The 22163-nt window shown below is 52.2% G+C and overlaps 3 protein-coding genes across 7 annotated transcripts; all 3 read left to right on the forward strand.

The window, feature by feature from the left end:
• The first annotated feature begins 1211 nt into the window (after nt 1-1211).
• On the forward strand, nt 1212-9998 carry LRRC74B (leucine rich repeat containing 74B). Its single transcript, XM_036449551.2, has 9 exons — nt 1212-1368; nt 1727-1869; nt 2302-2434; nt 3363-3566; nt 4759-4868; nt 5786-5901; nt 6594-6672; nt 8383-8478; nt 9432-9998. Exons 1-9 carry the CDS (start codon nt 1212-1214, stop codon nt 9585-9587), a joined length of 1194 nt encoding a protein of 397 aa, XP_036305444.1. The 3' UTR covers nt 9588-9998.
• A 4401-nt stretch (nt 9999-14399) lies between these two features.
• Nucleotides 14400-18568, forward strand: LOC118725585 (tubulin alpha-3 chain). The gene is made up of 4 exons (XM_036449550.2): nt 14400-14625; nt 15188-15336; nt 15604-16284; nt 18199-18568. Exons 1-4 carry the CDS (start codon nt 14505-14507, stop codon nt 18493-18495), a joined length of 1248 nt encoding a protein of 415 aa, XP_036305443.1. The 5' UTR covers nt 14400-14504; the 3' UTR covers nt 18496-18568.
• A 375-nt stretch (nt 18569-18943) lies between these two features.
• Nucleotides 18944-21801, forward strand: THAP7 (THAP domain containing 7). Of its 5 annotated transcripts, none has more exons than XM_045585519.1 (5): nt 18944-19062; nt 19105-19665; nt 20095-20250; nt 20757-20897; nt 21088-21801. In XM_045585519.1, exons 2-5 carry the CDS (start codon nt 19586-19588, stop codon nt 21650-21652), a joined length of 942 nt encoding a protein of 313 aa, XP_045441475.1. In that variant the 5' UTR covers nt 18944-19062; nt 19105-19585; the 3' UTR covers nt 21653-21801. The 5 variants fall into 5 exon arrangements, with proteins under 5 accessions (XP_045441475.1, XP_036305453.1, XP_036305451.1 ...); XM_036449558.2 differs by having other exon boundaries at nt 19027-19415; nt 19586-19665; XM_036449560.2 differs by lacking the exon at nt 20095-20250 and having other exon boundaries at nt 19025-19415; nt 19586-19665.
• The last annotated feature ends 362 nt before the right edge of the window (nt 21802-22163 follow it).

Here is a 22163-nt window from a genome sequence, read left to right on the forward strand (position 1 = left end):
CAGGCCTCACTTCCTTGGGTGATGCGGGGATGAGTGACAGGCGGTATAGGCACTGTGAGAGGTACTGGGGTTGCTGGGGTCCAGCGGAGGGCCAAGGAAACCGGAAAAAAAGTGACCTCTGAACCCACACTTGAAGATTCTGAAGTTCAACAAAGTTGGGGAGGAACGTACCTGATGAAGGAAGCTGCATATACGACCTAGAGCAGCGGTCAGCAAACTGCAGCTCTCGAGCCACATGCGGCTCTTTGGCCCCTTGAGTGTGGCTCTTCCACAGAATACCATGGCCTGGGCGAGTCTATTTTGAAGACGTGGCGTTATAAGACATTTAAGTTTAAAAATTTGGCTCTTGCCGAAACTGGTTTGGCTCAGTGGATAGAGTGTGGGCCGGCGGACTGAAAGGTCCCAGGTTCGATTCCGGTCAAGGGCATGTACCTTGGTTGCCGGCACATCCCCGGTAGGGGGTTTGCAAGAGGCAGCTGATTGATGTTTCTCTCTCATCGATGTTTCTAACTCTCTATCTCTCTCCCTTCTCTCTCTCAAAAATCAATAATATATATATAAATTGGAGACCCAATTTAATATATATAATATATATATTATATACAATATATATATATATATATATATATATATATATATACACACACACATACACATATATATTAAATTGGCTCTCCAAAGAAATTTCAATCGTACTGTTGATATTTGGCTCTGTTGACGAATGAGTTTACCAACCACTGACCTAGAACATGAAAGAACTGGGACCCACAGAGAGCGTGACTGGCTCCAGAGAGGAGGGTGGCCAGGCTCTCCAAGGTTCCCCAGCCTTCCTGTGTAATGCCCTCCCCACAAACTGCCCACATTTCCCAAGCACAGGAACTAAAAGCCCAGAGTCAGGTATCTCCGCCAGCCCTGGGAAGGGGGGCGATGCTGGAACCGCATGAGATGGCTGGGGGAATAAGAACCTGCAAAGCGCCCACCCTTGCGCTCAAGGTTTTGTCCGCCTAGCTAAGAGCAGACTCAAGTTCAGAGCAGACTAGAGGCGGTTTCTACAGCAACCAACAACACCAGGTTGCTCCAGTGACTGCGTCTCTATTTGCTGTAAGGAAAGCCTGTTCGCTGCAATTGGTTGTTGGAGCCGGAGGGTCCGCCCAAATTCCCTGGCTGGTGATGTGGTGTGTAGTCCCTACATCGGTGCCCGCAAATGCAAAATGGACGTAACTATGAGGGGTCCCTGCGAGAAGTCTGGGGAGAGTGAAGAGCAGGAGAAAGAGGTGGCAGCAGAGGCTACGGCAGCTGGGCGCTCTGCAGGGGTCCCGGAGGCTGAGGATTCAGACACAGATTCGGACTCTAACCTGGAGACAGAAGGTGCCTCCGGGCAGGGCATGCCCAGCTGGTCTCACCTTTGGGGCTTCTTTGGCAGGAGTGGAAGGGACAGGCTGGGATCAAGTGGGCAGGGCCCCTTGTTCAGCAGAGCAGGGAGCTCAAGTGGGCAGGGAGCTTTGATCAAGTGGGCAGGGAGCTCTCCTTGGGACACTGTCAGCACAGCCGGTGGCGGCAACTCCCTGTGCCTTCCCTGCAATGCTCCTGGGGCATCAGACGCTCCAGTTAGAACACGCTGCTGCGGAGTGAAATGCCTGGTAATGACAGAGCACAGGGGAACCCTTGGAAGATGACTGGCTGTGCCTGAAGAGGGACCCACATTCTTCTCTCTGTCTCGTACTAGGCACCCAAGAGCTCAGAGAACCGGTCAAGGATACCCTCTACCTGAGGTCTTGCCGGGCCCACGGTGTTGTGCCCGTTTCCCGCTTTCTGCGCCAAGGGAGAGCCCCAGAGCTGAACCTGCGGCACCGTGGCCTGGGGCCCCAGGTACCCCTGGAGGGACCTTGGGGCCAGGCTTGTAGGGACGGGACCTGGGAGGCAGCAGCCATGGGTGTAGCCCCCTTCCTGAGCCTGTCCCACACACTCCCTGGCTTTGCTCTGTGCCAGGCATAGCCCACCCTCACACCTGGGTGACAGGTGGGACCAGGGCTTTGAAACAGTTCAATCAGGGCCGGGAAGCCTGCACTGGGCACCTCACCTGCTGGAGGGAGGGATCAGGAAAGGCTCCAGGAGGTGGGATCTAGGTGGAGCCTAGAACAAGAAGCAGGTGTCCCCTGGGCATGGGGAAAGGGAGGGCCTGCCAGCTGGAAGGCACCAAGTGGGCTGAGCCCTGGAAACATGAGCCAAGGTAGTAGCTATCTATGTCTGGGGCCTTCAGCCCGGGAAGGATCAGGCCTTTCAGGCCCCTCTCTGTCCTAGGGGGCCCGGGCTCTGGCTCCTGCGCTATCCTCCAATCCCTACGTCAAGCGGCTGGACCTTCGGGACAACGAGCTCTGTGGGGCCGGCGCAAAGGCCCTGGCGCATGCTCTGAGCAAAAGCAGCAGCATCTGTGGTAGGTGGGCCTGTCCCCACAAGCCATGGGTGCTTGCGCCCTCCCTTTTCTGAGGGGTGCACCCTGCCCCCAGAGCTTCTTACCTGCTGGTGTTGCTGGGGAGGGGACCTCATCACAAGGGTGGAGTTAGACCTTCTGCGGTACACCCAAAGCTGATGCCACCCTTTCCTGTCCAACCCCATGGCACCCACTCAACTCCCCCGCTGGCCAGCACATTCTTCATATGGTGGCTCCCAGTGCCTGAGTGCAGGTGGGAGAGTCCTTTGACACACAGGAAGGGGCTAGGCAGGGTGAGAGGAGGGAAGGAGGGATGGGTGTTTGGTGGGACTGGATTCAAATGCTGCCTCTGCCATTAATAAGAAGGGGGACCCTGCGCAAGAAGCTCAACCTTGATGAGCCTCACTTTCCAATCTGTGAAATGGCACAATACCACTTAGACTTTGGAGATGGGGAATCAGTGAAACTGCATGTGGCCCACATAAGGGGAATCCTTGAAAGATGAGTGGGAGGCAGCAGCCATGGGTGTAGTCTGGCAGTCTGGCCCACATAGGTGCTCACTTAGACTATAATTGTAGGTCCCCAGCAGTGAGAGCTTCTGTGGGGGGCTTGTATTACTACCAGGCCCAAATGATCAACAGGGTGGTCGCATCTCCATCATGGACATTCTCATAGCAACAGGAAGTGGGTGGTCTTAGCTCCTTGACAAAGAAGCTCATGGATACATGGGGTGGGGATGGGCATCGGGGAAGTTACCTGGGGCCTGAGGAAACCCACTTGATAGGTGCCAGAGTTGCCATGCACCCCTGGAGAGTACGGCTACAAAGCCCCTTTTGCCAGCTCAGGCCTGGAGGCTCAGGGGATGAAGCAGGGTGGAGGAGGATGGCGCCTGGCTTTGAATGCCACTGACAGGAGTGGTGCCAATCCCCAGATGTGGACCTGTCAGAGAACCAGCTGGGAGCGGTGGGAGCCCAGGCCGTCTGCGCTGCCCTCATGGCAAACCCCACCATACAGAAGGTACAGCTGGCAGGGAACAGCCTGGAGGAGCAGGCAGCCCGGTACCTTGCTGAACTGCTGGCCCACACAGGCCTGAAGTCCCTGGACCTGAGCTATAACCAGCTAAATGACCAAGCAGGTAATACCCGGCCAAGGCCACCAGGAGACACTTGAGCTCACCTTCCTGGGGCAGAGGTGGGTGGAGGTTGGAGGGACCCATCTGAGCATCCATGCTCTGGCTCCTGCTCCCCAGGTTCCACAGAGGCCTGCACCTTTCCCACTCCTTCCACACAAGACACTTAATCCGCTCCACGAATATCTCACTGCTTGCTGCTACATGTGTTGGGAGCCGATTGGGCCTCTAAGAATCTAGCCATGAACAAAGCAAAGGCCCCAGCCTCAAGGAACACATACTAACAAGATAACTCTCCATAATTATTACTGCTACAAAAGAAACAAACAGGACATGATTCTAGAGACGAATGGGAACCACCCATGAGAGGGGTGGCCAAGGTGGCCTCTGTGCAGAGATGACATTTAAACTGAAATGAGCAGGGTTGGGAGGAAGCAGCCATGGAAAAATCAGAGGGAGAGCATTTCAAGCAGAAGGACAATAAACATGCAGGCCTATTACCCAGACTGGCAGACGTCAGAGAGCCGGGGAGAGCGGCTAGGCCGTGGGGTAGAGAGGCAACAGGAGGCTATAAAACATGGCAAAAGGCATGAGGGTTTTATTCTAAGTGCTGTGGAAGGCATCAGTGAGATTCCTTGGCCTTACTACTTTCTCTCATGCTCCAGGGCCTTTGCCTGAACAGTCTGCTTTGCCAAGAACATGGCATTTTACCTGCCTGCCCCCAACCACTCCAATAGATTATAAGAATCACCTGGGGTCCTAGCTGGTCTGGCTCAGTGGATAGAGCGTTGGCCTGCTACTGAAGGGTCCCAGGTTTGATTTCTGCCAAGGGCACATGCCTGGTTTCGGGCTCAATCCCCAGTGGGGGATGTGCTAGAGGCAGCCAATCAATGATTCTAGCTCATTATTGATGTTTCTCTCCCTCTCTCTCTCTCTCTCTCTCTCTCTCTCTCTCTCTCTCTCTTCCTTCCTCTCTGAAATCAATAAAGAAATATATATATATATATATATATATATATATATATATATATATATTTTTTTTTTTTTTTTTTTTTAAAGAATCACCTGCGACCCTGGGTTAGGAATACAGATTCCTGGGCCCCTGCTGAACCAGACTTGGGGGGAGGGGATGCATCAGTATCGTTTTTTGAAGGAACGTACAGAGTGAATAAGAAGGTCTGTCTTGGTGTTTCGGAAGGAGAGACGCTTGGACCAGCCCTGGCAGAAAACACAGGACTCACTGAGCTTAACATAAGCTGGAATCATCTTCGAGGCCCAGGAGCGGTCTCCTTTGCCAGAGGACTGGGGGTATGAGGCCCCCACCCACCCCGTAGCCAGCCTGTCCCTTGACGGCAGTTCTCACAGGAGCAGCTCCCCATCATTACAGCTCTTCAGAAAAGAGGCTTGGACCTTTTAAGCAGAGCGAAAGGGATATTTTGTTAGGGGCCTTTTATTTTCCCAGACCCATTTTATGATTTCAAAGCACTGTAACCCATCTCATGTCATTTACTGAGGAATCCGCAGCTGATTACTACACACCTTCCCCAGACATCGTAGACTCCACGGTGAGGGACAGCGTGCAGTCTGGTGTCATGCTCCCTATGGGGCATGCACGGTGCTCCTTTGAGTGACACACTTAGATCCCAGTACACATTCTAACAAGCCACGTGCTCCCATGGTTGTGGTCCAAAGGCCTCAGGAATGGGTGGCTGCAGTCCCTTCCAGGGTGGCACAAAATGCCTGTCATGCCCTCTGTGTCAGCTATCTTTTTTGGGTCCTCTTCAAGGAATGGCAGCTGCTGCCTTGAGCTCCTACAGGGGCTGAGCTGGGGTCCTGCCCCACAAGGTGACAGGTCTGTCTTCACAGCATACCCACAAGCTCCCATCCTTCTCCCCATCACAGCCCCCTGGGCAGGTTTCACCCAACTCTAGGCCCCTGAGCTGCTCTGTGCCTTGGGGTACCACCTTCAAGAGGTCCCCAAGCAAGCATGGGGCCTGCTCATTGCGTCTCTGGGGTCTGCATTCATGCCCGCACCCACCCTCTATGCTGTGCTTGGTTGTTCTGCTCTACTGGTCACCTTCATCCAAGCCCCAAGACTCCCCTGGCACCTCTGTCCTGCCCTCAGTCTGTGCTCTGCACCGCGGGTGTCCTGGGCTCGAAGGATGTGGCTCTGACTTTCTCCACCGTCACTTGTGGTCCCATGGCTTTGCTCTTTTGTATCCCAGGCGAACATCTTCCTGAGAGTCCTGGACATCTCATACAATGGCTTTGGAGACCCTGGAGCCTCCGCAGTGGGTGAGGCACTTCGGACCAACAATGTGTTGGAGGAACTCAACATGAGGTGAGGAGCACAGGGTGCCCCCCGTGTCACAGTGTTTGGGCTCAGAGCCACCCCAGGGACCAGGGCTCCGTGATCCTGCTGCTGTTCACCACTTCAGTTCCCAGACTGATCGGTCTATGATGGGCTTGAGCCACAACCCGGGAGCACCTAAGCTACATCCTCTCATTCAAGGCCATTGCTTACACACGGGGCTCATAATTCCTACCACACAGGCCGGTGTATGTAAAGTCTCTTCAGCAGAGTCTGGTGTGGGCTGGATGCTCTGTGTGAGCTTTCCTCCCTTTCAGAAGAGGAGCTGACTCTGATAAGTGGGTCCATGTGCATGCTCCCCTCAGCATGTGGCTGCTGCGGGGAGAGGAGAGCCCTGCTATGTGTGCTGATCCTCCCGGCCAGGGCAGACTCTCAGCCCTTGGTAGGTAACCAGAGGAGGGGCCGCAAGTCCAGGGGGAAAGAGGGACAGAAGCCTGGCAGGTCATGGTTGGGCTGCCAGGGCTGAGCCCCTCCCAGGAGCTGCAGAGTGAGCAGGGCCTGTCTGCTGTAGTCCTCCCCTCCTCTCCTCCCCGTGTAAGGAGCCAAGACCAGAGGGTTCCATGAGAGATGCTGACATTTGAGGCCAGAGCTGGGGTCTGAGACAGTCTGGCGCTGTGCCGCTACACGGAAGATAGCACAATGCATGTGTTTTTCTGTTGCAGCAACAACCGCATCTCTGCGGTGGGAGCCCGGAGCCTGGGCCTGGGCCTCCGGGTCAACAAGACACTGAGGATTCTTGCTGTGAGTGCTGGACTGATGGGGAGGCCCCAGCAGACCTGCCTGAGTCTGTCCACACAGATGCTTCCCCTGTCACATAAGTCCACCCGAGGGGCAGCAGGGAACACAGGTTCCAGAGCCCAGGTGGGGGAGGGGGCCTCCTGGATTCCTCTTTTATCACGTCTTCCCCTTGCCACTCACTCACCCACCTCTAGCCTGGTGCATGCACTTCTTCAGACTCCTCCCTGCTCCATCCTTCCCTCCCAGTGATATCACCACATCTCCTAGCTGTCCTTTCTCCTCCTCAGCCCCCTGGAGTGCTGCTCTGCTGCTGCTGATTGAGGCACCCTTGCTTCCCCTCCATCTTCGCCCCTGCTCTTCCTCTGGCCTTGCTAGAATCCAGGATCAGCCCAGGTGCACTGTTGGCCACTGCTCAGACTTACCTGTGGCCCTGTGTGCACAGCAGGAGTTTCCTTCCTCCAGGATTGCCAGTGGGGACGGAGCAGCTGAGGAGAAGACAGAGAAGCGAGGGTGCAATGAGGATAGAGCAGCTCCGAGAACCACTGTGCCAACAGCATGCGCTCAGAGGACAGTACCACCAGCTGGCGGGGGGTGGGGGTAATCCAGCCCTGCCTGGCCCTCAACTCGCTCAACTGGCAGAGGAGGCCCCTGCAGCACTCCCATTCCCAGCCTGAGGCTTACTCCTCTCCCATCCCCTACCCTATCCCATGCCTCCCCCCACTTCCTGCTCTAGAACCCAGACCTCTCTCTTACTCTCTGGATCCAAATTTCCACCTGCTGGATGGTCCCCCAGATGTCTCATAGGCAGGTAGGGTTCTCAGAATCCATTCTGAATGCATTATCTCCCTCTGAAGGCTGCCTCGTGGTGTGTATAGGGGCAGGGCTCCTTCTCATCCAGGCAGAAGCTTGTCCCTCCCTCTTTCCCACATCTTCCTTTCTCCTGAAGAGCTCTCAGGCTACCTGCTCCTCCTCCTCACTTTCCCTCCTGGAGTTTTGTTGGCCTGCTGGTTTCTCATCGCCAGCCCTTTCTTCCCACCTGCTACCGGGTGATCTTTCTAAACCAGAAATATGCCTCTGTCCCTCTCTGCTTTAAACCCATCAGAGGCTCCCTGGTGGACAGAGTCAAGCTTAGTATTGTGTCATTTGCAGCCAGGATATGGGCTCTGCCAACCTGCCTCTCCCTCCTGCCTTGAAATGTACTTATCTCACCCAAGCTCCTTAGAACTCTCCAGACATGCTGTGCATTTTCTTATTTCTCTTTGGCCCTGTTGCTCTTCTTGCTGAAATGCCCTCGTCTGTAAAGCTCAGCGCAGTTATTTGATCACCCACGCAACCTTTACCTCCCAGGTAGAGTTGGCTCACACTCTCACTGTACTTATCACACTGCGTTTTAATGTTTCTTTTCCCTCTTCTCCTCCAGTGAGTGAGCTCTTTGAGGGCAGGAGTATGTCTTGTGTGTCTGCATCTTGGCATGGGGCAGAGCCAGGCACTGGGAAGTGCTCAGTGTCTACTTCCTCTCTCCCCTGGCCCTGAAGCCTCACCCAGGGCGTTCTGTCTGATGGAGACACCTTGTGCGTTGAGACAGTGGGGCTATCCTGAGGCACATCATCAGAGACAAGGAATCCCCAATCTTCCCTTTTGGGGTGCCCTTCCGGCCTCCCTAGGATCAGCTTTTCTCAGTTTTGTGTGCGTGTGTGTGTGTGTGTTTCTTAGATGTCCAGGAATCCCATGCGAAGTGAAGGCTGCTTGGGTGTCCTCAAGTCTGTCCGGGATAATCCAGTGTCTGCCCTGGAACTGCTGGATTTCTCTGTAAGAACTTTCATTCACCTCTGAGCCTCCCCACAGCCCTGAGGTCTACAATGTAGAGGAAGAAAGTAAGGCTTAGAGAAACAGAGTGCCCTGCTCAGATTCATGAGTTCCACACCAGGCCTGAGAGTAGATCATAATACCACTCTGGCTCCACTCCCAGGTCTGACTGGGGTACTGCTGTGGTCTCACCTCAGACCCCTGCCTGGGCTCTTCATGGGCTGAGAGAGCATAAGTGGCTCAAGAGGAACAATGCTTACTGTTCACTAATATTTGGATTTGCAGGTTTAGCACTTGCAAGGCAGCCCCCCCCTTTCCTGTACTGCCTGTACCCCCCCCCCCTTCTTTCTTTCTTTCTTTCTTTAATCGACAATATTTATGCTGAAAAGTGGACACAAATTAAGGACAGAGGTCAGTAAATTTTCAAATTTTCAAAGCCTGCCACCATGGCTTTGTTCAGAAGGACATCCGGAAGGTCTCTCTAATTAGCATATTACCCTTTTATTATTACAATAATAATATTTGTTATTATTATAACAAAGCCATGGTGGCAGGGCCGAGGCAAAATCAAGTTGGGGCATTCAGGCCAGCAAAGGCGGGGTGGGGGGCAGTTGGGGGCAAGAAGGACGGCAGGCAGGTGAGCAGTTAGGAGCCAGCAGTCCCAGATTGCGTAAGGGATGTCCCAGATTGGAGAGGGTGCAAGCCGGGCTGAGGGACAACTCTCCCCATGCATGAATTTCATACACCAGGCCACTAGTATCAGCCTCCAGCTTAACAAATAGAGCAGGTCCCTAGAAGCCTCCCTTGAGCCCCTTCTCTTCTTGATTTTAATAGTTTGGGGAGTGATACCATTGTCATCCATAGGAAAGAAGCTGTCCTAAGGACCTTCTTCAAGACCTCGTGTGTGTAAGTAAAAAAGTCAAGTTCTCAGAAAGTGATTCTTGGTTTCTCCTCAGGATATCCAGGTGAACAGAGAGTTTGATGACCTCGCTAGCTCAGTGAAGGTAACTCTTCCAGGACTTTGCATAAAGACTGATGCTGGCAGAGTGGAGTACAAAAAAGAGTTACTGGCGGTCTTGAGACCATCCCTACCAGCGTCTGCCCCTAAATGACTGTGGAGTGTAGCCTCACAATGTGTTCTTATTATCTTGGTCTGCATTGAATCACCATGACAACCAGGTGGTCTCATGGAGCCAATCTTCACGCTGACTCAAGACACCTGCATCCTCCTTTCCATCCCAACCACTGCACTCATCTGGGCCTTCCTTTGTTCTCTCATTCCTGTTACACAAAGTTGTACCATGTGTTGCACGCTGAGCTGGGCATGGGGTCAAAACTGCCTACACAAGTCTCTGCTCTGGTGATTTACCTTGGAAGACAATTAAAATAGAAGACGGTGTGCAACTGGCATTCCCAAACTCAACTTGCCATGATGCAAACTGTCACAGCTTTTTTGGAAGGCAATTTATCAGTAGGCACCGAGAGCCTTAAAACTGCCTGTGTCCTTTGATCCAGTGGTCTGACCAATCTGCTCTATAGAAGTAATGCTATTTATAATAATGAAATTTGTAAATAACTTAAATGCCAAATAAGAGGGGATTGGTTACTAAGATTTGGAACTTTGCTAACATTAAAAGCCAAGTGCTCAAAGTACAGTGAGCAATTTCTGAAAATGCTCAAGATTAATGTTAAGAAAATCAGGATAAAAAAAATACATTTTTTTTAGCAGTTCTGCAAAAGGTTAAACATGGAGCTACCATATGACCCAGCAAATCCATTCCTAGAGAAATAAAAACATATGTCCACACAAAAACTTGTACACAAATGCTCACAGCAGCATTATTAATATCTGCAAAGTGCAAATACTCACCAACTGAAGAATGAATGGGTAAATAAAATGTGGTATACCCATACAAAGGCAATAAAAAAAGGATGAAATTTGAGGTGATAAAATGTTTTGAAATTGCCCTGTCCAGTGTGGCTCAATTGGTTGGAGCATCGTCTTGTATTCCAAAAAGTTCCTGGGTTCAATTCCCAGTCAGGGCACATACCAAAGATATGGGTTCAATACTGGGTTGGGTGTGTGCAGGGGGCAATGGATTGATGTTTCCCTCTTTCCCTTCCTGTCTCTAAAAAATATATTTTTAATGTTCTAAAATTATGGTAATAGTTGCATAATTACATGAATATACTAAAAATGGGAGGCCTCAAGGTTTATGGATTTTTATGTTTTTAATATTTTCCTGCATTTCCACACTTCCTACTCTAAGTATGTGTTCTTTTCATAAACAGAAAAATAAATAGTACTTAAAAACACAACCTGACAAAGGCTACAATTCAGTTGTGTGCATGGTGTGGTTGAAGTCCTGAGTAAAGTGAGTGCTACATCCTGAATTATGACCCTCCCCACAATTCTTATCTTAAAAGCCATAACCCCAATATGTCTGTATTTGGAGATAGGAGGTAATTAAGGTTAAATGAGATCATAATGGTGGGGCAATGATCCAATAGGATTAGTGTCCTTTTAAGAAGAGACATCAGGCCCGAGCTGGTTTGGCTCAGTGGATAAAACATCAGCCTGCAGACTGAAGGGTCCAGGGTTCAATTCTGGTCAAGGGAACATGCCTGGGTTGCAGGCTTGATCCCCAGTGTGGGACGTGCAGGAGGTAGTTGATCCATGATTCCCACTCATTACTGATGTTTCTATCTCTCCCTCTCCCTTCCTCTCTAAAATCAATAAAAATATATATTAAGCCAAAATTGGTTTGACTCAGTGGATAGAGTGTCAGCCTGCGGACTAAAGGGTCCTGGGTTCGATTCCGGTCAAGGGCATGTGCCTTGGTTGCAGGCACATCCCCAGTGGGGAGTGTGCAGGAGGCAGCTGATTAATGTTTCTCTCTCATATCGATGTTTCTGGCTCTCTGTCCCTCTTCCTTCCTCTCTGTAAAAAAAAATCAAAAATCAATATAACATATATATAATATATAATATATAATGTATAATATGTATAATATATAATATATATAATATATAATATATAATGTATAATATATATGTATATATGAAGAGACATCAGAAAGCTTGTTCTCTTCCCTGTCCTCTGGTGTGAAAACACAGTAAGACACTGTAAGCTAGAAAGCAAGCCCTCCCAATGTTCCCCGACCTTGATATAGGACTTCTAGTATCTAGAACTGTGAGAAAATAATTTGGTGTTTCAGCCACTCAGTATTTTGTTTTGTGTTTTATTTTTTAAATATATTTTTATTGGTTTCAGGGGAAAAGGGAGAGGGAGAGATGAGAATCATTGATCTGCTGCCTCCCGCACACCCCACACTGGGGAATCAGAGATTGCAACCCGGGCATGTGCCCTGACCCAGAATTGAACCGTGACTTCCTGGTTCATAGGCCAATGCTCCACCGAGCTGCACTGGCCGCACAGTGTGTGTACTTTGTTATGGCAGCCCACGCTAAACAAGACAGAAAGATTCACTTTCATGGGGAGAAAAGGCAGAGTGGGTTCCTCCTGATTTCCTTGGTTCTCTCTGACCCTCCTACGTCCTTTTCCTCCCTATCACCAATGCCATCTTCCCAAGGGCAGACCTGACAGCACTATTCAGAGGCTCCTCAAGTCCTATAGGAAAGTCCCAATTCCTTAACCTGGCATGTCCCATGTCAGGGGGCGGGTTCCCCACTCTCCTTACCGGGGAAGTTAAGGGTATGGCTGGCACCCCAGAACAGAGTGCTGCATTACGGTAATGAGCCTGGATCCTTCTGCCCACAAGTTTCGCGAAGTTTAAAAAAAAAAAAAATTGGATTCTAAAGAAAATTTAGTCGATCTTTACGGAATGGACAAATCAAGTTAATTGTCCCAAAGACCTCCCAAATGGGCACCACCCCCACCCCCTCGTCCCAGGACACCCATTCCTCATTAAAGAAGTAATAAAATCCTGCCCAATTTCAGGGTGCTGGCTTGAACAGGCCTTTCTGCACCGGAAAGGGATGGGGAAGTGAGAGGGTGCAGACTTAGGGTGGACATCTGTCATACCTCCATGAGGTGGCCATGTTTGCAAAAGGCCTCGCATACGAAGCAGGGAGGCAAGGGCTTGAGGTGCCTGGGGAGGGGGTGACCGCACAAGGCGGACATCGAGTCATTCGCATGCCGCCAGGTGCTCACAGGCATGGAAACCTCCTGTGCCCCAGCCGGGCGGGCGCCACAGCTGCTCCAATCTCCAGTCGGAGAATGCTCCGGAAACACCTGAACGTGCGCTCAGCCTTCCTCGACCTCCGCAGCCTTCCCGCCAAACCCGCAGCCAATCAGAACGTGCCGCACTACAGGAGTCGAGTGACAGCCAATCAGAAGCTGGGTTCTAGGCTGTGGCCCGCCTGAGGCGCCCCGGACCAATGGCCGCCTGGGCGTTGGCGGGCCTATAAGTGGCAGCGTGCGCGGGTGCGGAGGTTTGCTACCGTTGGGCGCGCGGAGCTTCGCTACCGTTTCTTTTTGGTCGAGGAGCAGAGTCCGGCAGCGGCAGCGCTCACCATGGTAAGGCCTTGGGGCTGGGCGGGCGCCGTAGGCCCGGCGCACATTGGAAGGACCGTGGAGACAGGCAGGCCTGCACACTCCTAGGCGGGAGGGTGGACGAAGCCCGCCACGTGAGGCCGCAGCCCACAGAGAGTGCCGGGGGTGCGGCGGGATCCGGCCTAGGCGGGGAGACGGGGCCGGGAGGGCTAGCGAAGAGGCACCACGAGGCCCGAGGCCCCCTGGACGGGCGCACACACACACGAGGACTCGGGCTCATTCTGAGAGGGCGGTGGCGACCTCCATTGTGGTAGGGGGTCGGCAAGGGCAGACAGGAAATTGCCCCTTAAAGAGCCAGAGCGGCCGAAACCGGTTTGGCTCAGTGGTAGAGCGTCGGTCTGCGGACTGAAAGGTCCCAGGTTCGATTCCGGTCAGGGGCATGTACATCGGTTGCGGGCACATCCCCGGTAGGGGGTGTGCAAGAGGTAGCTGGTCGATGTTTCTCTCTCATCGACGTTTCTAGCTCTCTATCTCTCTCCCTTCCTCTCAGTGTAAGAAATCAATAAAATATATTTTAAAACAAAGAGCCAGGGCGGCCCTAACCGGTTTGGCTTAGTGGATAGAGCATCTGGCTGCGAACTGAAAGGTCCCGGGTTCCATTCCGGTCGAGGGCATGTACCTTGGTTGCAGGCCATCCCCAGTGGGGGAGGGTGGGGAAGGTTCAGGAGATGGCTGACCCATGTTTCTGACTATCCCTCTTCCTCTGTAAAAATTCAATTTATATATTTTTTTAAGAGTCAGGAAGGCAGCTGGCCTGTGAGATGGCCTTGACTGTCTCTGAGAGGACAAACCACAGTGTTGAGTTCCTGGAGACTGGAGGGCGATTCTCAAACATTCTGGTCTCAGAACCTCCCTACACTTGTCCCATTAGGAATTAAAACTAAGAACTGTAAAAATACTTTTTATTACTTTACAGCAAAGATGGTAACATAAATAACAAATACCCAAGTCTGAACAGCCAGTTTGTCATTTCTTTCAAATACAAACAGCATGCCTCGAAAAAAGCAGCTAGTTCACAGTTGGCAACTCAAATACACAAGTGCTTTTTCTCAGTACAGCTGTACTGCAATGTGTGCACAAGTATTTTATACGTACTTTCCATTTTGTCACGGTACACAGGGTAGAGATTTAATAAAATGAATTAATCTTGATCGTTAGGTTCTGAGACTAACCATAGCACATAGCTAAGTGGTTTAGCACCTCCGTTTTTACGGGGATAACTGGATCACACAAACCTCATAGAAAATAACATTTGAGAAAACCTTAGACACTGGAATGCATATACATAGCATGCCATATAGTGACAGTTGTGGAAAATGAATGGGTCTCATATTTATGTTCTGTTTCCCAGCGAGAGTGCATTTCTATCCACGTGGGACAGGCCGGTGTCCAGATCGGCAATGCCTGCTGGGAATTATACTGCCTTGAACATGGCATTCAGCCTGACGGGCAGATGCCAAGTGACAAAACCATTGGTGGTGGGGATGACTCCTTCAACACGTTCTTCAGCGAGACTGGGGCTGGCAAACATGTGCCCAGAGCAGTGTTTGTGGACCTGGAGCCCACCGTGGTTGGTAGGTACTGGGGCAAACAGGGCGGAGTCAGGCAGGCGTCACCTTCATGCTGTGCACTCTCTCAGCCGGTGCATGAGCCTTGACCTGCAGCTCAGAAATAGAAATTGGAGAACAGTCATTGGGTCCCTCCAGGGTAGTTGCCTGAGGAGAGCTGCAGAGAGAGCACCTGTCAGTGGTCACCTAGAGATGACAGAATGTCACCCTCAAGTCTGAGGCCAGGCCGCACAGGTGCCCTGATAGGACTGCCTGGCAAAAACCTCACTGACCTAGTGACTGTCCGGTGTGAACCATTTTTAAAATTGTACCATTTGGTGTGAAATAAATATGTAGAATTGCCTGTGTGCAGGGGTTCCACTCAGGCTGGCATTTGCCATGAGTTGAGTTTACCTGCCTAGAGCCACAGATTGCAGATGTGCTCTGTGTGTGACATAGAGCCTCCCTGTGACACACAGATGCTGTTCACCTCCAAGGAACAGCACGTGCTGGTAGAACTGAACATCCCCCAGTCTGTCCGTGCTGGTGAGTTAACAATGGTCCTTAAAAGCACGTGTCCTCTTTGTAGATGAAGTGCGCACAGGGACCTACAGGCAGCTCTTCCACCCTGAGCAGCTGATCACCGGGAAGGAAGATGCAGCCAATAATTATGCCAGAGGCCATTACACCATCGGCAAGGAGATTGTTGACCTGGTCCTGGACCGGATCCGCAAACTGGTAAGCAGGGTGCTGGGAAGCCTTCCAGGGTCATTTGGAAAAAGACCCAAGGCAGAAGCATGAACCATGGTCCTCCTTTCTGGTGTGGCTGCAGTGTGTCCATACATACACCTCTGGTGTCTGCTTTGCCTTCCCCCCCAGTGGAATGCATGTTACCTGGGTGATGGGATCCATTTAAAATCGTGGATCAAAGAGAAGTGACCTAGGCTCGTTGGAGTTGGCGGTGTGGCTTCACACGGCACTGCTCATGTCTCTGCTCTCTCCCAGGCGGATCTGTGCACGGGGCTGCAGGGCTTCCTCATCTTCCACAGCTTCGGGGGCGGCACCGGCTCCGGGTTTGCCTCTCTGCTCATGGAACGGCTGTCGGTGGACTACGGCAAGAAGTCCAAGCTCGAGTTTGCCATTTACCCAGCCCCCCAGGTGTCCACAGCCGTGGTGGAGCCCTACAACTCCATCCTCACCACCCACACGACCCTGGAACATTCCGACTGCGCCTTCATGGTGGACAACGAGGCCATCTATGACATATGTCGGCGCAACCTGGACATCGAGCGGCCCACGTACACCAACCTCAATCGCCTGATCGGGCAGATCGTGTCCTCCATCACGGCCTCCCTGCGCTTTGACGGGGCCCTGAACGTGGACTTGACGGAATTCCAGACCAACCTGGTCCCGTACCCCCGCATCCACTTCCCCCTGGCCACCTACGCCCCAGTCATCTCGGCTGAGAAGGCCTACCACGAGCAGCTGTCCGTGGCCGAGATCACCAATGCCTGCTTTGAGCCTGCCAACCAGATGGTCAAGTGTGACCCTCGCCATGGCAAGTACATGGCCTGCTGCATGTTGTACCGGGGGGACGTGGTCCCGAAAGATGTCAACGCGGCCATCGCGACCATCAAGACCAAGCGCACCATCCAGTTTGTGGATTGGTGCCCCACGGGGTTTAAGGTAGGATGGGTGATGACGCGCGGTTTTACCTGTTAGCATGCTGCAGGCCCTGCGATAGGACAGGACGCCGCCCTTGTGGAGAAGACCCGTTCCATGGCAGCTACGCTCTTGGTCATCAGTTAGTGTACCTTTTAACAGAAGAGAAAATTTCTGAAGGATCGTTGTTCCCATTAGGATGGTGGATTTAGTATGGGAAATGTAAATTGACCTTGAAATTATTTTAAAAAATTTGAAATAGTAAAATTTACATAATAGAAATGTAGATATTTTCTTTAAGTCCTTGTTCACAATTGGTTTTCTGCATTAGATACATCTGTAGACCCCCTACATTTGTAAACCGTCATTTTGGAAATTGCATGTGATTCATGCAAAAAAAAAAATCATTAAATCTTACATCGGTTTGGACCATAGAGCTTTTAGGTAGGAGTTGAAACCTTCCATTCCAAGTTCCTGAGTGGGAGAAAGTTTGTTTCAGTCCTGTGACCTTTGGAAATTAAGAACATCTAAGCCAGCCTCAGCTGGGAGGCATTGTGGGAGCTGCTGTGCCCCATGCCCAGGTTCATCTCCTTGCTGGGTCTCTGGCTCCTGTGAACCAGTAGGGAGGCTGGTCTGGGAGGAGATGCAGGAAGTCAAAGCTTCTACTGTACCTAGGGAAGACACTCCAACCTCAGATGGATCATGTGAATTCCTGCTCCTTTAAAAATTCTTTTTCGTGTCTGAGTGGATTTCACCATGTTCTTTAACAACCATTTGTTTAGGTATATGGTGTTTTCAAGGAATCATCCATGTTCAAATATTTTTAGTTTAATTATAGAAATGCACATAAATGGCAAAATATTAAAACACGAATGCTGAAAGACTCATGTCTTCTCTTTCCCCAGAGCTTGCTTTGTCCTTACAGCGATGTTCTGTGCATATTAATGTCTTATGCCTCTTGCTATATGGGTGAGGTTCACAGGAAGAGCCTAGCAACATGGGCAAAGAATGCACATTCTCTTCACATAGGTGGCAGACTCAACTTGCTGTACACAGGTGGCCAGAGAATGGGAAGCTGGCAGCACTCCTACTAGGAGGGGCTGGTTGGCCTAGCTTTGAGCCATGGGGCCCCTTGATCAGGGTCAGAACCCTTTGCCCTTTACCCTGCCCTTCCAACTCTTCTGGAGAATTGTGTGCCTGGCTGCTGCCTACTACTGACTACTCGCCAGGACAGAGATAGGTGACCGCCTCAGCACATTCCCAGGCATTTGTCTTCCTCCAGCATGATGCTCCCTAAGTTGTCCAAACCACTAGTCTATTTATTACTCTGTGGGCATTTCTAAGCCTAAATACATAGAATTCAACTTATTTTTCTGCTTACCAAATATACAATATACCTTGGATATAAATATATGCCAGGACAGGTTTATCATTCTTTTTCATAATTATATATAGTCTTTTACTGAATGGGCATGTAATAAATGATGGGCGTTTGCTTCCAGTTTTGCCATTACAAACAGCACTTTAAATACAGAGAAGTCTTTATACATGTAGCTTTATGTTCTTGTGTGAGTAAATCCAAACTGTGAAAGTATATGATCGGCCTTCGCTAGATAGCTAAGTAGGTTAGAGCAGCCCCCCTATATGCCAGGGTTGCAGGTTCAATCCCCAGTCAGGGCACACCCCAAAAAAACAATGAAATACATAGATAAATGGAAAAGTAAATTGATGTTTCTCGAGCCCTGAAACCAATCAATCAAAAGAAACAAAGATGTAAGCAGTTAAAGGATATTAAATGTTGACAAATATTGCCAAAAACTAATGTACCAGTTTCTATAGGGCTTAATTTAAACTGGGCCCACAGCTCGTTTTCAAAAACAAGCTACCATTTCTGAGGCCACAATACAAACTTCCCTCTACTTTCTTCTTCTCTGGCAGGTGGGCATCAACTACCAGCCCCCCACCGTCGTCCCTGGGGGAGACCTGGCCAAGGTGCAGCGGGCTGTGTGCATGCTGAGCAACACCACCGCCATCGCCGAGGCCTGGGCCCGCCTGGACCATAAGTTCGACCTCATGTATGCAAAGCGAGCCTTTGTGCATTGGTATGTGGGGGAGGGCATGGAGGAAGGGGAGTTCTCCGAGGCCCGGGAGGACCTGGCAGCTCTGGAGAAAGATTATGAAGAGGTGGGCGTGGATTCCGTGGAAGCTGAGGCTGAAGAAGGGGAAGAATACTGAATGGGAGAGTTGTGCTGGCACCCATCCCTTTGTATTCCCCCCCACACACACTGTAACATTACAAGATATGTTTACCTATTAAAGTTTCTGTATTGAAGCATCATCTGTCCCTTGTGCTGCACTTTGACAAAATTCCCCGTCCAGATACCTGCCTTTTTCCAAGTGGATTTGTAGGGGGAAAGCATTTCCTTTCAAACTGAAAAACTGTATTCCCTGAAAGGGCTTCAAAAAGCACTGCTGAGGAAATTAATAAAAGGTGCTTCAATTATTTTAAACGTAAACATTCTTAAGTCCATTCCATAATTAAGGTTCTTGGGGAAATTGGAACAGTAACCTGCTTTTTTCTAAGCTGCTGAGTGGCTGTTTTTACCATCTGGTGGGAGGGGCCAGGGAAGCAGCCCCACCAGCACAAACCCAATTTCTGGCCTCCCTTTCTAGGAAGGCCCTTAGCTTTCCCCTTTCGGGTACCTGACCGAAGTCGCTAGCACAGAGCCTGTGCCCATCACATTTCCCAAAACGTAATCACTGGCATTGCCCACCCTTCCAATTAGAGGCACCGCTCCAGAAGTCGTGAGCACTGGTTTTTGTCGGGTTTGAACTCGAGTCCAGGCCCCTTTTCTTGCCGTTGAAGTTTCTTCTCTTGCATTCGGGACCGCCGAGAATGCATGGTCCGGGCCAAGGGCACTACTGGTCGACAGCCAATAGCCACAAAGGGCACGGCGAGGGGCTTACTTTGCGAAGACGAAAGCGTACGGGGAGCTTAGAACGTAGCGTTCACAGTTGCGACCCCATGCTCCCATCATTTCCGGGTCCAGACCCGCCCCTCAGGACAGCGTCCTGTACTTCCCAGTCTCTATGGTTTCAACTTCCGCCACTCGCCACATCTCGCGAGGCTCCGGCGGCTCAGCAATGGCGAGACCGTGAGTGCCGCGGACGGGAGCCCGAGAAAGGGCTGGGAAGGGGCTCGGGCGAAATCGGGCAGAGGGAGACTCGGCAAGCCAGGGCTGCCTGAACCGGAGCGGCGGCTGGGGGCTCGAGGACCCTACGGGCCAGCCAGCCGCCCGCGACCAAGCTCCCGCCTCTTCCCCAGATGCCGCGTCACTGCTCCGCCGCCGGCTGCTGCACTCGGGATACGCGCGAGACACGCAATCGCGGCATCTCCTTCCACAGGTCAGCGCGCGTGCGTGCTGGCTCACGCAGGTTGACCTGCGCATGTGCGCATTTTGCTGGCGTGAAGCCACAATTGCACGCACGCGTTCTCCGTTCGGGGCGAAGCTTGAACTTGTGGGTGGGTGGGAGGGGGTAAAGCGGGCGATCTAGGAGGAATTGAGTCCGGATGGGAAAGGAAGGATGCACCTCCACCACCCTTGAATTTTCTGCTCTGCGCTCTTACCTACTAGATGACGCTGAGCAAATTGTGCCTCTTTTTGAGGCCTAGATTCTGCGCCTGTGCTCTGGAGGACGGTGCTTCCTTGTTCGGGTTGAAGGGCGGCCTCCTGGCAGCATGTGCAGGGCCAGCTCTTCCCATCTTGGGAACATAGGCAGCATAGCCCCAGGGCTTCAGGAAGCCCGGGGGTTCACAGGTTTGTGGCTCCACAGACTCCCCAAAAAGGACAACCCAAGGCGAGGCTTGTGGCTGGCCAATTGCCAGAGGCTGGACCCCAGCGGCCAGGGCCTATGGGACCCATCATCCGAGTACATCTACTTCTGCTCCAAACACTTCGAGGAGAACTGCTTTGAGCTGGTGGGAATCAGGTGAGCCTCCTTGCCAGCCAGCATTGGGGTACCTGTAGGGCCCAAATCTGTATCCAGAATCACCTGGTACGAAGACAGGCAGACCTAGTTTCAGGGATGGCTGTCTCTTCCCAGCTCTGTACCTCAGTTTCCTCTTGCAGCAGATGAGATCAGTAAGACCCAGCCCCTCGGGATGGCTATGCCAGTGACACAGAGGAAAACATTAGCTTTTCCAGCAAGTATTCCTTAGAACCCCAGTCCTCCCACCAAGTCCACAAATGAAATAATTCCTTTTACTGGTCAACCCAGTTCTGGTGGAGCCTTTCCACACACCTTAACTTTGAGGAGTCCTGCAGGGAAGAGATTGGTGTAACTCTGCCCGATTTGGCATTCTCCAAATTAATTGTTTGCTAGAACGGGAGAGCCAGCTCCAGGGTGCTGGAAGGCATGCTCACTCTGATCCCTGCACGTCAGCTGGGGGTGGCCATGCTCATTCTCTATCTCATCCAGGTTGCTTTCCCCAACAGTGGGTATCACAGGCTGAAGGAGGGGGCAGTTCCCACGATATTTGAGTCTTTCACCAAGTTGCGCCGGACAACCAAGACCAAGGGGCACCATTACCCACCTGGTCCCCCCGATGTCAGCCGGCTCCGGCGATGCAGGAAGCGGTATGTGCTGTGGGTGAGGGTTGCTCCACTCGCCCCAATTTTGAGGGACTGGGCTTTAGAGTGTCTACCAGCAGCAGTTATGGACAGGGTCCTGAGCCTATGGAGCGAGCTGGTGCTCCTGTTCAGGGGGGCTGGTGAAGCGGGGCCTGGCAAGCCCTTAGCCTGACCTGTCAGTCTCTCTCCCCCACAGCTGCCCTGAGGGCCGAGGACCCACAACTCCTTTTTCTCCACCTCCACCTGCCGAGGTCACCTGCTTTCCCGTGGAAGAGGCCTCGGCACCTGCTGCTTTGCCTGCCTCCCCTGTGGGGAGGCTGGAGCCTGGCCTCAGCAGTCCCTTCTCAGACCTCCTGGGGCCTCTGGGTGCCCAAGCAGATGAAGCAGGCTGCAGCGCCCAGCCCTCGCCGGAGCGGGAGCCAGAGCGGCAGCCGTCCCCTCTCGAGCCTCGGCCTGTCTCACCCTCCGCCTACATGCTGCGCCTCCCACCACCCGCTGGAGCCTACATCCAGAATGAGCACAGCTACCAGGTGGGCAGTGCCCTGCTCTGGAAGCGGAGGGCTGAGGCTGCACTCGATGCCCTGGACAAGGCCCAGCGCCAGCTGCAGGCCTGCAAGCGACGGGAACAGCGACTGCGGCTGCGGCTAACCAAGCTACAGCAGGAGAGGGCGCGGGAGAAGCGGGCACAGGCAGATGCCCGCCAGACTCTGAAGGAACACGTGCAGGACTTTGCCATGCAGCTGAGCAACAGCATGACCTGAGTGAGGGGCCGCTGGACCCACGGCTGATGAGGGGGTGCCTGTCAGGGCTCCAGCCTCTTCCTCGGAATCCACCTGGAAAGGGACCTGCTTTGAGTTGCATCCACCAGACCTACCAGCTGCCCCAATAAAGTGGGTTCTAGGAGGCCCTATATCTGGTTCAGCTGAGGGCTGGGCGCTTGCCTCAGTACCGGGCTTGTTCCCCCAGTCAGTGGCTGCAGCCCCCAGAAGGCTCAGACCCTGGGCTGCAGATAACGGAGAACAGCTCTTGCCTGCACCTCCCCATGCAGTTCCGTACCCCACGGGTTCTCTGAGGGTGGGGATGGCATAAGTAGAGGCTGGGGCAGCACTAGACACCTTCCTTTGGCACCTGAAACAGGTGCCAACACAAACTGGTTTTTTGGGAAATGCTCCTAAAAACCCAAGCCAGAGAGTTCCTTTCCAGGGACCCATCCGGCTTCCAGCCTGAGTCCTGGCCTGAAGGCCAGCCCCCACTCAGATGGGCCTATCTCAT

This window comes from Pipistrellus kuhlii, unplaced genomic scaffold (assembly GCF_014108245.1).
Source record: "Pipistrellus kuhlii isolate mPipKuh1 unplaced genomic scaffold, mPipKuh1.p scaffold_m20_p_20, whole genome shotgun sequence".
Taxonomy (NCBI): domain Eukaryota; kingdom Metazoa; phylum Chordata; class Mammalia; order Chiroptera; family Vespertilionidae; genus Pipistrellus; species Pipistrellus kuhlii.